Below are 18,072 nucleotides of genomic sequence, written 5' to 3'. Positions count from 1 at the left end.
TGAAAAGGGAAGAGCAAACTCATCTCTACATTAAGGATGTGGTTCTTCTGACCTGCTGGAGAGCAGTGAAGGGAAAAAGGACCTGGGGGTCCTGGTGGATGGGAGGGTTCCAGCAATGTGCTCTGTTGGCCAAGAAGGCCAATGGCATCCTGGGGTAGATCAGAAGGGCTGTGGTTAGTAGGTCAAGAGAGGCTCTCCTGCCCCTCTACTCTGCCCTGGTGAGGCCACATCTGGAATATTGTGTTCAGTGCTGGGCTCCTCAGTTCAAGAAGGACCTCAGGGAACTGCTTGAAAGAGTCCAGCACAGAGCCACAAAAATGATGAAGACAGTGGAACATCTTCCTTAGGAGGAGAGCCTGAGGCAGCTGAGGGCTCTGTAGCTTGGAGAGGAGGAGCCTGAGGGTGACCTCATTGCTGTTGCTAAAGCTGTGCAGGGTGAGTGCCCAGAGGCTGGAGCCAGGCTCTGCTGGGGGATGCCCAATGCCAGCACAAGGGGCAGTGGTGGAAGCTGAGGCAGAGGAAGCTCCATGGAAACAAGAGGAAAATGTTGTCCCTGTGAGGGTACCAGAGCCCTGGAGCAGGCTGCCCAGGGGGGTTGTGGAGTCTCCCTCTCTGGAGATATTCAAACCCCACCTGGATGTGCTCCTGTGTGACCTGCCCTGGGTGACCCTGCTCTGGCAGGGGGGTTGGACTGGATGAGCTTTTGAGGTCCCTTCCAGCCCCTAACATTCTGTGATTCTTCTCAGTAGCAGGTGGCAGCTACCTGTTGACCAGGCACTCAGTGGCACACCACAGTGGCAGCTCAGCACCAAGTGTTAGGGGCTAATTTCTCTGATACAATTCCAGACAAAGAGTGTCATTAACCTCAGGATCACAGCTTTGCATCTCTCCTTACAGCTGATTGTTGCACATTAAGAACTTGTCAGCAGACACACACCTCTGGAAAGCGAGTGAAAACATATCTGCACATTTATCAGCATTATTAACATGTGCCTTTAATGTGCTCTTTGTTTCCTTACCAGTATCTACAACTGATTCCTGCAGCATTTTCAAGCATTCCTGTTTATATTTGTTCCATCCAGTAGTGGTTTTTTCCAGCAGAGATCCTTTGGCCTGTGAGTGAAAATATGGAACATGAGAAAAGTGAGTTAGAAACATATTGTCTTTTAATGCTGAGTTTCTTTCTGTTATATGAAATTCGAGGGGAGAGAAGAGGAGAGAGAAGAATAGAGGTAAGCAGGGAGGTAAAGACAGACCTTTCTGTCTCTAGGGAAGGCCAGTAAAGATAACAGCAGCTGCTGTAAAAAGGATTAAGAAACAGGGCTTGCCCTGCTGGAAAGCAGCTCCACGGAGAAAGCCCTTGGAGTGCTGGTGGACAGCAAGGTCTCCATGGGACAGCAATGTGCCCTTGTGGCCAAGAGAGCCAATGGTGTCTTGGGGTGCAGCAAGCAAAGTGTGGCCAGCAGGGCTGGGGAGGTTCTGCTCTCCCTCTGCTCTGCCCTGCCCTGCTGAGACCACACCTGGAACACTGTGTCCAGTTTGAGGCTCCCCAGTTGAAGAGAGACAGAGACCTGCTGGAGAGTCCAACAGAGACCCACAAGGATGAGTAGGGGACTTGAGCATCTCCCCTGTGAAGAGAGACTGAGAGCCCTGGGGCTGTTTAGTCTGGAGAAGGCTGAAAGAGATCTGATCAATGGCTATCAATAGCTGAGGGGTGGGGGGCAAGAGGAGGGGGCCAAGCTCTTTTCAGCACAGCAATAAGCCAAGGAGCAATGGATACAAATTTGAACAGAGAAGGTTTCAGCTCAACATGAGGAGAAGCTTCTTTCTAGTGAGGGTGACAGAACCCTGGAGCAGGCTGCCCAGAGAGGTTGTGGAGTCTCCTTCTCTGGACACATCCAAAGCCCACCCAGATGCATTCCTGTGCAGACTGCCCTGGGTGATGCTGCTTTGGCAGAGGGGTTGGACTGGATGATCTCTGGAGATCCCTTCCAACCTCTAACATTCCATGATTCTATGATCCTGCAGTGTGCAATGTGAAGAGGCTACTTTAACTCACTCCTAAAGATTCACTTCTAGATTCTTCTGGAAATAACTCTCCTCCAAACAATAAAAACTGTTGTGAATTGACAGCACATTTTGGCAATTATTGGCAAAATGTTGGTTTCTGCTTTTTTATATTTTAGTGAAAAAAACCTCTTGGAAAATCATGATGGAGTCACTGTCCCTGGAGGTGTTCAAGGAATGTGTGGCCATGGCAGCTTGGGACATGGTTTAATGGTGGTGGTGGTGTTAGGTTGATGGCTGGACTGGGTGATCTTAAAGGGCTTTTCCAACCACAGAATCATAGAGCCATAGAATTGTTAGGGTTGGAAGGGACTTCCAGCATCATACAGCTTCAGGGAGTTGGAGAGAGCAATGAGGTCTCTCCTGAGCCTCCTCTTTTCCAGGCTAAGCAACCCCAGCTCCCTCAGCCTCTCCTCACAGGGCTGTGCTCCAGACCCCTCCCCAGCCTCATTGCCCTTCTCTGGACACCTTCAAGTGTCTCAATGTCCTTCTTAAATTGAGGGACCCAGAACTGGACACAGGACTCAAGGTGTGGCCTGAGCAGTGCTGAGTCCAGGGCAGAATGACTTCCCTGCTCCTGCTGGCCACACTGTTCCTGATGAAGTCTCTTCAGAGGAGATCAAGAATTCCTTTAAATTCTGGAAATTTGTGGACAGAGTCTGAGAATAGAAATAAAAGCATGTGAACAATAATCTCCCTTTCAGTAGCATAGCCTTAAATAACATCAGATTCTGCAGAGTCCTCTCTGGTATCCAGAAACCAACCATTCCATGAATAAAAGCATTGCCTGCTCCTCTTGGCTTGTCCTACACTGTGAGCTCCTGGCTCCTTGCTCTGCTGCTGCCCCTTTGCCTCCTCACTCTGTGCTGTGTTCTGGAACCTTCTGCCCCTAGACAAATTCTGTTGCTCTTAAAAGTGAGAACCACCCACTGGACAAGGAGCAATGGATGTAAGCTGCAGCACAGGAGACTCCACCTCAACACAAGGAGGATATTCTTTACTGTGAGGGTCCCAGAGCACTGGAACAGGAAGAACTTCTCTACTTTAAGGGTGACAGAGCACTGGAACAGGCTCCCCAGAGAGGTTGTGGAGTCTCCTTCTCTGGAGGCTTTCCAGCCCTGTCTGGATGTGTTCCTCTGTGCTGGATTCTATGGTCCTGCTCTGGCAGGGGGGGTGGACTCAATGATCTCTTTTGGGTCCCTTCCAACCCCTGACATCCTCTGATCCTGTGACCTATCATCCACTCTTTTCCTGTTGAAGATAGGCTGACAACATGCATGGAGCATGAAGCAGTGCTTTGGTGTGGAGCTGGGCACTTGCTCTGACAGGCAGATCCTAGCAGCTTGTATGGGAAGAGGATTCCTGCATTTATGAGAGAGGTTTTAGTAATGATTTCCTAAGTAGTGACTGATGAGTTTAGGATGGGCTGGACATCCCTGGCATTTATTTCATCAGTGTGAATGTTGCAACTGTCCCCAAAGGATATTGGTCTCTGTAAATATCCATCTGACACATCTTTATTGCTCAGCACTGACTGCAGAGGGCTTTAAGAATGTCACAGCTCATAATTACAGTTTATATAAGGAATGACTAAAAGGAGAGGAATTAAATGCAATATTGCTTGGTGATGTGTTAGATGTAGGCTGTAGAAGAAATGCCCAATTGGGAGCAAGGCAGCAGAGGAAGGATAATGCTAGATACTGCTCACAGTCCAGTATCAGCATGGTGACTTTCTTGTTATTTATCCAGGGTTAAGGAATGTCATCCTAAAAAGTTTCTGTGTGATGCATCTGTGTCAGGGCAATCCCAGGCACTGATCCAGGCTGGGCAGGGACTGGCTTGAGAGCAGCCCTGAAGAAAAGGCCTTGGGGGTGCTGGAGGAGGAGAAGCTCCACAGGAGCCAGCAGTGAGCACTTGCAGCCCAGAGAGCCAAGCAGAGCCTGGGCTGCAGCAAGAGAAGTGTGGCCAGCAGGGCAGGGAGGGGATTCTGCCCCTCTGCTCCACTCTGCTGAGACCCCACCTGGAGTACTGCCTCCAGTTCTGCAGCCCCTATTCCAAGAGGGATCTGGAGGTGCTGGAAGGTGTCCAGAGAAGGGCCATGAGGATGAGCAGAGGGCTGGAGCTGCTCTGCTCTGAGGACAGACTGAGGGAACTGGGGTTGTGCAGCCTGGAGGAGAGAAGGCTTGAAAGAGACCTAATTGTGGCCTTCCAGGATCTGCAGAAGGCTCCAAGAAAGCTGGGGAGGGACTTTTGAGGGTGTCAGGGAGTGATAAGACTTGGGGGAATGGATCCAAGCTAGAGGAAGGGAGATTTAGATTAGACATTAAGAAGTTGTTCCCCAGGAGGGTGGTGAGAGCCTGGCACAGGTTGCCCAGGGAGGTGGTGGACGCCTCCTGCCTGGAGGTGTTTGCAGCCAGGCTGGAGGTGGCTGTGAGCAACCTGCTGTAGTGTGAGGTGTCCCTGGCCATGGCAGGGGGGTTGGAACTGGCTGAGCCTTGGGGTCCCTTCCAACCCTAACAATTCCACCATTCAATGGTTCTATGCTAGCTGGGCATCTGCAACCAGAGCTTTGAGAGGCCAGAGGTGGGCAGTTAGTCAAAGAGCAATGTCACTGCAAGTCCCCCCAAGAAAGGAAGTGTCACTACTGGTTGAAGATGTTCACATTTGTAACAGCCACATTTGGGAGAGAGAACTAAATGTAAGTTTTCTACAAGGCCAAAGGCTGCTTTTCACCTCTCCAGGGAAAAACACTTTCCTTCTGTCTGTCCCAGATTGGTTTTGGGAACTGCCTTTCACATGTGTGGTTGTCCTGAGCTTGCCTGAGCCTGATGATGTGTCAAGGGCTGAGATAAATAACCAGGACAAAACAGAGCTGTGAGCTTCACCAAGACTGTTTTTTTCTGTCAACCTATGCTAGTTAGAAAAAGGAAAAAAAGCATTTTTCTTTTCTTTCAAAACAGGAACAAGAGAGAGTGCAGACTAAATGCTGGAGCCAGGGCAGAGCAGGGCAAGGAAGCTGGGAAGGGCCTGGAGAAGAAATCTGATGGAGAGCAGCTGAAAGAGCTGGGGATGGTTAGTGTGAAACAGAGGAGGCTGAGGGGAGACCTCCTGGCTGTCTACAGCTACCTGAAAGGAGGCTGTGGAGAGGTTGGTGCTGGTCTCTTCTCACAGGTAATTAGTGATAGGAGAGTTTCCAGCCCTGTCTGGATGTGTTCCTGTGTGACCTGTGCTGATTCTATGGTCCTGCTCTGGCAGGGGGTTGGACTGAATGATTTCTGGAGGTCCTTTCCAACCCCTAACATCCTCTGATCCTGTGAACAAGAGGGAAAGGCCTCAAGCTGCCACTGGGGAGGTTTGGCCTGGACATTAGGAAACATTTTTTTCACTACAAGGTTGGTCAGGAATTGGAATGTGCTGCCCAGGGAGGTGGTGGAGTCACCAACCCTGGATGTGTTTCAAGGTGGTTTGGATGTGGTGCTTGGGGCTCTGGTTTAGGGGTGACCCTTGCAGAGTAGGGTTCTGGGTTGGACTTGGTGATCCTGAGGGGCTTTGCCAAGCTGAATGTTTCTGTGATGCTGTGATTCCATCAGAGAGCTCTTCCATGTGTGCTTTCTTCTGTGTAAAATGTTGCCTGCCCAATACTCTGCTTTTAGTCTCTCAGCTAATTTCCAGACACCCTACCATAAATTCCAGGGAGCAGAAAGACTATAATTATTCTTCCTCTGATGGGCTTGCAAGATAAGGAGAGAATATTTACAGCAGCCATGAGAAAGGAATGTACGGTTCCAAAATAAAAAGCATCTTGACATTTGCCTTGTGTAGGCCTCAGCATGCTGGGAGCCAGGGGAGATTCTTCAGACCCTCTTGGGTCAGTGAACCTCATTTGAAGAAGCAAAGCCACAGAGCTGACGCAGTTGTAGAGAGGACTGCTTGATTTCAAGGCTCAAGCCTTCAGGTTGTGAGAAACAGATGCATCAAAGAGCCAGGGAAATACAAGGAGAGCCTCACAGTGCCTACCTGCTGGCTTAGAATCATAGAATCACAGAATCAGCCAGGTTGGAAAAGACCTCAGAGATCATCAAATCCCACCTATTGCCTAATACCTAACACCTCCTGACAACTCAACCATGGCTCCAAGTGCCACAGCCAAGCCTTCTGTGAACACTCCCTTCTGCACCACCTCCCTGGGCAGCACATTCCTGAGGCCAATCTCTCTTTGTGTGGAGAACTTTCTCCTCACCTCCAGCCTAAACTTCCCCTGGCCCAGCTTGAGACTGTGTCCTCTTGTTCTGGTACTGGCTGCCTGGGAGAAGAGACCAACCCCCACCTGGCTACAACCTCCCTTCAGGGAGTTGTAGAGAGCAATGAGGTCTCCCCTGAGCCTCCTCTTCTCCAGGCTAAACAACCCCAGCTCCCTCAGCCTCTCCTCACAGGGCTGTGCTCCAGACCCCTCCCCAGCCTCATTGACCTTCTCTGGACATGTTCAAGTGTTTCAATGTCCTTCTCAAATTGAGGAGCCCAGAACTGGACAAGGTACAGCAGTATCAGCAGTAGCTGGGTTCATTTAAACAGTAGTTAAATTTCTTACTTATTACTCTTTTTTTATACTTCTTTTCCTGTACTACTCAACCAGGTGCACTTGCTTATCTCTAACTGCTCCAAAAATTAACAAGAGGGGATTCTGCTGCTCTGCTCTGCTCTGCTCTGCTCAGCTCTGGGAAGACATCACCTCGAGTACTGTGTCCAGGGCTGGAACCCTGGACAGTACAGGAAGGACATGGAGCAGGTCCAGAGAAGGGCCACAAAAAAGATCAGGGGGTTGGAGGAGCCCAGAACTGGACACAGTACTCAAGGTGTGGCCTAAGCAGTACTGAGTACAGGGGCAGAAGGACTTCCCTGCTTGTTTGATCAGTTTCTGGAGATGAGGTTGACATCCCAGGCACAAATCCAGGCTGGGCAGGGACTGGCTGGAAAGCAGCCCTGAGGAGAGAGCCTTGGGGGTGCTGGGGGAGGAGAAGCTCACCAGGAGCTCTCAGTGTGCACTTGCAGCCCGGAAAGCCAACCAGATCCTGGGCTGCAGCAAGAGAAGTGTGGCCAGCAGGGCAAGGGAGGGGATTCTCCCCCTCTGCTCAGCTCTGGGGAGACCCCACCTGGAGTACTGCCTCCAGTTCTGCAGCCCCTATTGCAAGAGGGATCTGGAGGTGCTGGAAGGTGTCCAGAGAAGGGCCACGAGGAGGAGCAGAGGGCTGGAGCTGCTCTGCTCTGAGGACAGACTGAGGGAGTTGGGGCTGTTCAGTCTGGAGAAGAGAAGGCTCTGAGGTGACCTCATTGTGGCCTTCCAGTATCTGAAGGGGGCTCCAAGAAGGCTGGGGAGGGACTGCTCAGGATCTCAGGCAGTGATAGGACTAGGGGGGATGGAATGAAGCTGGAGGTGGGGAGATTCAGGCTGGAGGGGAGGAGGAAGTTCTTGCCCATGAGAGTGGTGAAGCCCTGGAATGGGTTGTCCAGGGAGGTGGTTGAGGCCCCAGCCCTGGAGGTGTTTAAGCCCAGGCTGGATGAGGCTCTGGCCAGCCTGATCTAGTGTGGGGTGTCCCTGCCTGTGGCAGGGGAGTTGGAACTAGATGCTCCTTGTGGTCCCTTCCAACCCTGACTGATAGTATGATAGAGGTGTGAAGCATCAGTTTGGGCATAAATGGCAGTTTCACTTCATTTCCTTATGTAGTTGTGCAGCTACCACAAAGCTGCAGGCAGATACCAAACACCTGCCCACAAGCATCTGTGAGATTTTTGGGTTTCCAGTGTAAGAATTTGTGAAGAAAAAAACAAAAGCAAAACCAAACCAACCCAAAACCCACCAGAACCAAAAAAAACCACCAAACCCAAACCCCCAAATAAAAGTAAATGAAACCTATATAAAATCAGAGCTGCACCTGATTTAGGAATAAAAATTCAAATTTAAAGCTGCCAACTGACCTCAAAAGTTCATTGGAAATATAGTTTGGAGAATATATTAGTTTAAAACATATTAATTTAAAAAGTATGTAGATTATTAGAAATCAACAGGGGAGCAGGCAGCTGAAGGGCAATTTTGATCACAGATGTGCTGCCCAGGGAGGTGGTGGAGTCACCATCACTGGAGGTGTTTAGGAGGAGACTTGATGGGGTGCTTGGTGCCATGGTTTAGTTGATCAGATGGTGTTGGATGATAGGTTGGACTTGATGATCTCAAAGGTCTCTTCCAACCTGGTTCATTCTGTTCTATTCCATTCCATTCCATTCCATTCCATTCCTTTGGGGGCTGGGGAGATGCTCTGCGGTCTCCCTGGGGCCTTCTCTTCTCCAGGCTGGGCAGCCCCAGCTCCCTCAGCCTGTCCTGATAGCAGAGATTGTCCATCCCCTGATTATCTTTGTGTTCTCTTCCAGACCATGTCTAGCAGGTTCAAGTCTGTCTTGTGCTGGACACTGAGAGCAGACAGTAGTGGCACCCCCACAACCAAGCCCAGTGGGTGCCCAGCACCTTGGCACCCTGGATGAGAGCCCCTGCTGCAGGCCACTGGAGCCTGGGGTGCTGCTGAGCTCTCTGCTTGTTGTTCTCTGCCCTTTCTTTGCCTTCTCCTCTCAGCTGCTCTCATCCCTGCACAAGCTTCAGGTCACCTTCCTGAGCACTGCCCTTGCTGAAGGTGTCAAATAAAGAGTCCAGTGAGGTCCAGCAGTGGCTTAGTGCTGGACTCACCTTGGCTTGGCAATGGGGCACCTCAGAACCTCATCTCTGAGCCCAGGGTTGGGGCTGGTGTGGTCTCATCAGCAGGAGACCCTATTTGGGGACAAAGGCAACTGCTTAAAGGGGGGCATGATGTGTGTGTGGGTTTCCTTAGGGAAGTGTGGTCCTGAAATTGGGGAGCAATGGAGGAGTCTCCAGATGGAGTGGAGAGGGAAGAACAGGAGAGTCCCAAAATGTTGCTGCACCCTCTTCTGTTTTCTATACTTCTAGCCAGGAAGGGTCCAAAGTGGTGCTGCCATGGGCCCTGCTCCCCAGAATCCCTCTGGAGCCCCACACTCCTGGGTCCTTTGGGGTGAGGGGATCCTTTCTGTTCACTGGGTGTTTGGGTCCATTTCCAGGCATTGGAATGTGCTGCCCAGGGAGGTGGTGGAGTCACCAACCCTGGATGTGTTTAAATGAGTTTTGGATGTGGTGCTTGGGGCTGTGGTTTAGGGGTGACCCTTGTAGAGTAGGGTTAATGCTTGGACTTGGAGATCCTGAGGCTCTTTCCCAGCCTGAATGTTTCTGTGGTTTCTGTGGCTCTGTGGGACATCCTGGTAAGGCATTAAGTGCCCTGAAGAACTATTTCCTGTTCAGTGAGAAAGCAGACTCTGTGGGCTGGAAACAAGGTACTGGCCTTAAGAGGGAAGGGGAAATTAAGGAAGTGAGACACCTTGGTGTCCTACTAAGTGAAAAGAATTCGATTAAGAAAGTCAAAGAGACAAGCTTGCCTCTCTGTCTTACACCTGTGCAGCTGTTCTTCAGAGAAGGGTGCAGGTTCCCTTGGGAAGAGGAGAACCTGCAGGCTGGGTCAATGCAAGGAGCTCAGCAATCACTGCTGAGATTGTAGAGACCTTTCCTGCTTTTGCCATGTATGGTGGAAGGTTGTGATGTGTTCTGAGGAGAACCAACCAATTGCTCTCAGTATCTGCCTGTGATCACAGAGCCCAGTGAACTTTAATTATGATCTAAGTTTTGGACTAAGTCAGTGCTATCAAATTTAGCTACCATGCACCCTCACTGCTACAGATGCAAGCTTGTAAGTAAACTTACCATAGCAACATGCTGCTCAGCATGACTTTTGATCTCAGTTTCAGTTAGCATTTAAATAGGACTCTCAAATCAGAAGAAATTGAATTCCAGCATTCAGGATGGAAGCTCAGAAAGTCTGTGACCTTTTGCCTTCTCCTGGACATTTCTTCACTCCATCTGTCTGAAGTTTCAGTGGCAGCAATGAGCTGCCTCAGCCTACAAGCATGGCACCTTGCTCACCTCACAGCTCAGCCCTGCTGAAATTCAGTCAGGCTTCCCTGGAAGTCTCTCAGTTCAATTGGTTTGCTTAGAGCCCATGATGTGCAGCAAGGTGATGATACCACTGCTTAAAAATTGTGTTGGATGCAGCAGCAAACACCACATGAAGCTCTCATTTAAGAGGTGGATTACAAGAATAAACCTCCAAGGCTGCAAACAGAGCAGTTCAAATGTGAACTGACCACAGCACAATCAGGATCCCACTCTTTTATTTTCCTAGGCTAAGCTAATGGTAAAATAGTATCATAGAATCAGTCAGGGTTGGAAGGGACCACAAGGATCATCTAGTTCCAACCCCACTGCCATGGGCAGGGACACCCCACACTACATCAGGCTGGCCAGAGCCTCATCCAGCCTGGGCTTAAACACCTCCAGGGATGGGGCCTCAACCACCTCCCTGGACAACCCATTCCAGGGCTTCACCACTCTCATGGGGAAGAACTTCCTCCTCACCTCCAGCCTGAATCTCCCCACCTCCAGCTTCATTCCATTCCCCCTAGTCCTATCACTACCTGAGAGCCTGAGCAGTCCCTCCTCAGCCTTCTTGTAGCCCCCTTCAGATACTGGAAGGCCACAATGAGGTCACCTCAGAGCCTTCTCTTCTCCAGACTGAACAGCCCCAACTCCTTCAGTCTGTCCTCATGGGAGAGATGCTCCAGCCCTCTGCTCATCCTCCTGGCCCTTCTCTGGACACCTTCCAGCACCTCCATATCCCTCTTGTAATAGGGGCTGCAGAACTGGATGCAGTACAGTAAATAGTTCTGTTCATTCAGACTATTCTGTTATGACCTTACAATAAACCCCAGTAAGTATAAATCAGAAACATAAGAGTTGAAATATTTGCTCCTCCTTTCAGTTATGATCCTGCTTTGTTTTGAATGATACTTTTCATAGCTGTGCAGGTATTTGCTAGCAAATAAGGAGCTAGAGGTTTGTGGTTGTTATTCCTTGACTTTTTTTTTTCCATTCATATAAAATAAAATGCAAAGGGTCAGAACACACATTGTGTTCAACACGTTACAGCAGTCACTGCGACAGAGGAGTCAGCTGGGAGCAAAGTCATGAACTGTGAGTAAAGTCACTAACTGTGAGCAAAGTCATGAACTGTGGTTTATAGTCCTGTGGATTTTGGATCTCATGGAAGCAGTTGGGGGATTTTCCTCCTAGCCTTGATGGAAGCAGAGTTTTGGTCAAGGTGTCAGCCAGAGTCAGGCTGCGAGTTGTTTCAGTTCTGTGTTTAATAATAATAAAACAACCAGGTTGGAAGAGACCTTCAAGATCATCACATCCACCCCCTCAACCAATCCAACACCACCTAAACAACTAACCCATGGCACCAAGCACCCCAGCAAGTCTCCTCCTGAACACCTCCAATGATGGTGACTCCACCACCTCCCCGGGCAGCCCATTCCAACGGGCAATCACTCTCTCTGTATAGAACTTCTTCCTAACCTCCAGCCTAAACCTCCCCTGGCACAGCCTGAGACTGTGTCCTCTTGTTCTGGTGCTGGCTGCCTGGGAGAAGAGCCCAACCTCCGCCTCACTACAACCCCCCTTCAGGTAGTTGTAGAGAGCAATAAGGTCACCCCTGAGTCTCCTCTTCTCCAGGCTAAGCAACCCCAGCTCCCTCAGCCTCTCCTCATTGTCCTCTGTTCATTGACATGAGGGAAGCTCCAGGTATTAGTTACACCAAAACATGAGGATATTTTTTCTTCTTATTACAAACACTCAGAACCTGTTTTACACAAACACTCAGAAGTTCTCCAAAGAACACAGTTAGGCTCTCTCCAGCAGATAGCCACTGGCCCTGTTGATATCTTAGCTAAACAGAGGATGAGTGAAGAGGAGGCTCAGGGGAGACCTCATTGCTCTCTCCAACTCCCTGAAGGGAGGTTGTAGCCAGGTGGGGGTTGGTCTCTTCTCCCAGGCAACCAGCTTCAGAACAAGAGGACACAGTCTCAAGCTGGGCCAGGAAAAGTTTAGGCTGGAGGTGAGGAGAAAGTTCTTCCCAGCAAGAGAGATTGGCCATTGGGATGTGCTGCCCAGGGAGGTGGTGGAGTCGCCATCCCTCCAAGAGGGAATTGGATGTGGCACTTTGGAGCCATGGTTGAGTTGTCTGGAGGTGTTAGGTATTAGGTAATAGGTAAAAGCTGGTTGATTCTGTGATTCTGTGAGTGGACAGAAATACCTGACTGCTCTCAGCCTGCCAGCTGCACTTATGCACACTAACTTCATAGAAATATCACCTCAGTCTCTAGAGATCAACTGACATTTATTCCAGCTCATTATTACTGTGTAAAATGATCCAACCCAAGGTTCATATAAATAAATAGAAGCTAATGATTTAAAACATACACAGATACTTCCTTGAAGTTGATTACACTGAGATATTGTCATTAAATATCTAATTTAATTAAAGATAGTGACAAAGGCTTTATGTGGAAAAAGAAGTAAGGTTTCAGGGGTTTGTAGATTTGGGGGAGGGGGAAAGGTAAATAGTTTAGTAGCTTCCTACAAGAAGTCAAAGTAGAAATTGCATGGAGATTTTCTAGCTTTCTGCAAGAAGCTGAGGTGCAGAAGGGAACCACTGAGGGCAGTTTTCACATGTATCAGAGTGAGTGATCAACCCTAAAGGGACAGTGCTAATGAAGCCAAGCAAACTGGGTTTAGAGCAGAGGAAAATGAACACAGTGCTCCACAGCATTGGTACCTGGTAGGAAAACAGGGAAAATCTCTATCATTCAATCCTGCTCAGTGTTAGCATGAAAGAGATCCTGTAAGTAATGATTTAACACACACACAAACGTTTCCTTGAAGTCGGTGGTGCTGAGATTATGTCATTAAATCTCTCACTTAAAAAATTAGTGGTTATAGAAGTAAGATTTCAGGGGGGTTATAGATTTAGGGGAGGGGAAAGATAAATAATTTAGTAGCTTTCTCCAAGAAGTAAAAGAGGTTGCATGAAGATTTTTCAGCTTTCTGCAAGAAGCTGAGGTGCAGAAGGGAACCACTGAGAGCAGCTTTCACACATAACCAGAGTCAGTGATCAACCCTAAAGAGACAGTGCTACAGAAGCCAAGCACACTGGGTTTAGAGCAGAGGAAAATGAACACAGTGCTCCACAGCATTGGTACCTGGTAGGAAAACGGGGAAAATCTCTATCATTCAATCCTGCTCAGTGTTACTCTGAAAAGAGATTGTCCAAAGGGATGCAAATGCGATCTGCTCACTGTAGGAATGAGCATTAATGGAAGAAAATCCTGACCTGGACAGAGTTGAGTTGTAATGCAAAATTCTACCACTTCTCAGTCAACATTTCTCATGGTTAATTATTAATCAACAGCTCTGTCAGAACTCCCTTTGAAACCAAACCCATTGTTTGTGCAGGCTAAAATGTTCATGTGAGAGGAATCCACTCCTGTGCTCTCCATTATTAATCACAAAAGTAGAGGAATCCACTGCTATGCTCTCCATTATTAATTACTGAAGTTAAAATACTAATTGTGAGAGGAATCCATTCCTATGCTCTCCATTATTAATTACTGAAGTTAAAATACTAATTGTGAGAGGAATCCATTCCTATGCTCTCCATTATTAATTACTGAAGTTAAAATACTAATTGTGAGAGGAATCCATTCCTATGCTCTCCATTATTAATTACTGAGGTTAAAATACTAATTGTGAGAGGAATCCATTCCTATGCTCTCCATTATTAATTACTGAGGTTAAAATACTAATTGTGAGAGGAATCCACTCCTATGCTCTCCATTATTAATTACAAAAGTAGAGGAATCCACTGCTATGCTCTCCATTATTAATTACTGAGGTTAAAATACTAATTGTGAGAGGAATCCATTCCTATGCTCTCCATTATTAATTACTGAAGTTAAAATACTAATTGTGAGAGGAATCCACTCCTATGCTCTCCATTATTAAAGACAGAATTAGCTTACCTGTTTCATCAGAAGCAATATCATGACAGAGCTGACAGGTGCAGAAGATATTCTGGACCAGATTCCCATGCTGGAACAGAGATCAGAAAGCATCACCAAGCTCATTTTAATGGCTTTGTCCCCAAAGTGCTGCTCTTTGACTCTACTAAAGATCAGTTATATCATCCCAGCCTGTCAAACAAAAAAGAACAGGGGGGTTGGAAAAAATCTTCTTTTAGCAGTATAACTCTTTAAGGAATCTTCTGACAAATCAGAGAAGTCTGTGAACGTGTCTAAGCTTTCTAGACTCCAACTACATTTTGGGTTGTGTGCAGAGAGAATTCACTCTAAACTTCACAGAATGTCTGCTTACTGTGGCTTGTCTTGTAGCCAATAAGGAGTCAGAAAACCATGAAGACATTAAAGGGCCAACCCTGTTCCCTTGAAACACCACGGGAATTCTGCCAGTGGTTTATTTGCAAGAATGCAATCCAGCTCCATAAATACTTCTATGTATTTATATACACCTTAGGAAACCATTAAAAGATGCCCCAGACCACAGGCAAAACCCAAAACTTTGTGCAGGGTTGATTTGTCTGTCAGGAAGCAGCTCAGGCTTTTAACTACCTCATCATACCTTGCCAAATACACACAGTGAGTGCCAGACTGGGGGGAAACTAAATGTCCAAACCCTTATGTTACTGGCAGCTAAAATTTTCCCAGTGTGTTTCTTTTTTCACAGCTGGAGAAACTGTCAAAGGATTGCAGCTTCCATTTTCAATCAATGGTTTGCAACTGCTCACCTTGCAGAGAAAAGCCTGAGAACATCATTGTGTAGGCTCAGGGGATAAAAAGCACTTACAATGCAATAACTTTAGGATCTGGCTTATGATTGCTATGTTTGGAGTTTTCAGCATGGAGAGCTAAGTTGTTGCCTCCTTGATTTCCAATAGAAATGAAACTTGAGGCTGTTCATAGAAGCACAGAACCATTTACAGAATCACAGAATGTTAGGGGCTGGAAGGGACCTCAAAAGCTCATCCAGTCCAACCCCCTGCCAGAGCAGGGTCACACAGGAACACCTTCAGGTGGGATTTGAATATCTCCAGAGAAGGAGACTCCACAACCCCCCTGGGCAGCCTGCTCCAGGGCTCTGGCACCCTCACAGGGAAAACATTTTCCTCCTGTTTCCATGCAACTTCCTCTGCCTCAGCTTCCACCACTGCCCCTTGTGCTGGCATTGGGCATCCCCCAGCAGAGCCTGGCTCCAGCCTCTGGGCACTCACCCTGCACAGCTTTATCAGATGCAATGAGGTCACCCTCAGGTTCCTCCTCTCCAAGCTACAGAGCCCTCAGCTGCCTCAGGCTCTCCTCCTAAGGAAGATGTTCCTCTGCCTGCAGCATCTTTGTGGATCTGTGCTGGACTCTTTCAAGCAGTTCTCTGAGGTCCTTGACCTGAGTGGCCCAGCACTGAACACAATATTCCAGATGTGGCCTCACCAGGGCAGAGGAGAAGGGCAGGAGAGCTTCTCTTGACCTACTAACCACAGCCCTTCTACTCCACCCCAGGCTGCCATTGGCCTTCTTGGCCAGAGGAGCACATTGCTGTTCCATGGTCAACCTCCAATCCACCATGACCCCCAGGTCCTTTTCCCCTTCACTGCTCTCCAGCAGGTCAGTCCTTATACTTCTCCATGGGGTTGTTCTTTCCCAGGTGCAAGACTCTACACTTGCCCCTGTTGAATTTCATTCAGTTTGTCATTGCCCAACTCTCAGCCTGTCTAAGTGTCACTGAAGGGCAGCACAACCCTTCTGTGTCAGTCACTCCACCTGGTTTTGTGTTGTCTGCAGATTGCTGACAGTGCTCTCTGGTGCTCTCATCCAGGTCTTTGATGAATATATTGAATAGCACTGGGCCCAGTACTGACTCCCAGGCTGGAAAAGACCCTTAAGACCACTGTGTCCAACCACTCACCTAACACTACCAAGTCAACTGCTAAACTGTGTCCCTCAGCACCATTCCTGCATGCCTTTCAAATGCCTCCCTTCCTGGGCAGCCTGTTCCAGGGCTTGACAACATTTTCAGTGAAGAAAATTTTCCTAATGTCCAAATTAAAGCTCCTCTGGAGCAACCTGAGCTGGAAGCCACCTTGCTGCTAGAAAGCTATGACAACCATTTGCCATTACTGAAACTTGGTAGGATTTAACCCACGAGTGCACTGCAGCTACCAATGGCTACAGACTGCTCAGAAGAGACATGAGAGGAAGGAGGGATGGAGGCACTGCCCTACATCAGGAAATGGATAGAGAGTGAGGAACTCTCTCTGAAGAACAGCCACAAACAGGCCAAAAGCTTATGGGTAAGAGGTAACACAGGGAACCTTGTGGTGGATGTCTTCCAGATCATCATAGTATCACAGTATCACAAAGGTTGGAAGAGACCTCAAAGATCATTGAGTCCAGCCTGTCACCACAGACCTCATGGCTAGACCATGGCACCAAGTGCCACATCCAATCCCCTCTTGAACACCTCCAGGGATGGGGACTCCACCACCTCCCTGGGCAGCACATCCCAGTGACGAACGACTCGCTCGGTGAAGAACTTTCTCCTCACCTCGAGTCTAAACCTCTCCTGGCACAGCTTGAGACTGTGTCCCCTTGTTCTGGTGCTGGTTGCCTGGGAGAAGAGACCAACCCCTTCCTGTCTACAACCACCTTTCAGGTAGTTGTAGAGGGCAATGAGGTCACCCCTGAGCCTCCTCTTCTGCAGGCTAAACAATCCCAGCTCCCTCAGCCTCTCCTCATAGGGCTTGTGCTAGGGGCACAATGACTTCCCTGCTCCTGCTGGCCACACTATTCCTCATGCAGTCCAGGATGCCATTGGCCTTCTTGGCCACCTGGGCACACTGCTGGCTCATGTTCAGGCAGCTGTCAATCAGCACCCCCAGGTCCCTCTCTGTTTGGCAGCTCTCAGCCACTCTGACCCCAGCCTGTAGCTCTGAATGGGGTTGCTGTGGCCAAAGTGCAGCCCCTGGCACTTGGACTTGTTGAATGCCATCCTGTTGGCCTCTGCCCATCTGTCCAGTCGGTCGAGGTCCCTCTGCAGAGCCCTTCTGCCCTCTAACTGACCAACATCTGCTCCCAGCTTGGTGTCATCTGCAAACTTGCTGATGACTGACTCAACCCCCTCATCCAGATCATCAATGAAGATATTAAAGAGCATGGGGCCCAGCACTGATCCCTGGGGCACACCACTGGTGCCTGGCTGCCAGCTGGCTGTGGCACCATTCACCACCACTCTCTGGGCTCAGCCTCCAGCCAGTTCCTAACCCAGCTCAGAGCTGCTGTCCCAGCCATGAGCTGACAGCTTAGCCAGCAGTTTACTGTGGGGGACGGTGTCAAAGGCCTTGCTGCAGTCCAGGCAGACCACATCCACAGCCTGCCCCACATCCACCAGGCAGTCATCTGGGCATAGAAGGAGATCAGGTTGGAGAGGCAGGACCTGCTCTTCCTAAATCCCTGTTGGCTGGGCCTGAGCCCTTGGCCATCCTTCAGGTGCTCAGTTATTGCCCCCAGGATAATCTGCTCCATCACTTTCCCTGGCACTGAGGTCAGGCTGCCAGGCCTGGAGTTTCCAGGTTCCTCCATCCGTCCCTTCTTGTGGATGGGGACCACATTGGCCAGTTTCAGTCATCTGGGACCTCTCCAGTGAGCCAGGACTGGAGGAAAATGATGGAGAGCGGCTTGGTAGCTCATCTGCCAGCTCTCTCAGCACCCTAGGATGGATCCCATCCTGTCCCATGGACTTGTGAGTGTCCAAGTGGCTCAGCAGGTCCCCAACTAATTCCTCATGGATTTCCAGGGCATCACACTGCTCCCTGACCCCATGGCCCAGCTCAGGAGGCCACTGGTCCTGAACTCCTGCCTTGCTGTTAAACATTGAGGCAAAGAAGGTGTTCAGGACCTCAGCCTTTGCCTCATCTTCAGTCACAGTGTTCCCTC

General features: G+C 49.1%; 1 protein-coding gene across 1 annotated transcript in view; it reads right to left on the bottom strand.

The window, feature by feature from the left end:
• Nucleotides 1-14,196, bottom strand: part of GLP2R (glucagon like peptide 2 receptor) — a 54,878-nt gene extending 40,682 nt beyond the window's left edge. The window contains exons 1-2 of the mRNA XM_009908784.2: nt 14,092-14,196; nt 1,020-1,113 (exon numbers count right to left, since the gene is read on the bottom strand). Coding sequence (XP_009907086.2) covers nt 1,020-1,113; nt 14,092-14,196 — 199 coding nt within the window. The remainder of the gene's footprint in view (nt 1-1,019; nt 1,114-14,091) is intronic.
• Nucleotides 14,197-18,072: the final 3,876 nt, after the last annotated feature.

Source organism: Dryobates pubescens, chromosome 20 (assembly GCF_014839835.1).
Source record: "Dryobates pubescens isolate bDryPub1 chromosome 20, bDryPub1.pri, whole genome shotgun sequence".
NCBI classification, from domain to species: Eukaryota; Metazoa; Chordata; class Aves; order Piciformes; family Picidae; genus Dryobates; species Dryobates pubescens.
Note: the sequence above shows the minus strand (reverse complement) of the source record. Positions and strands in the feature narration are given on the sequence as shown.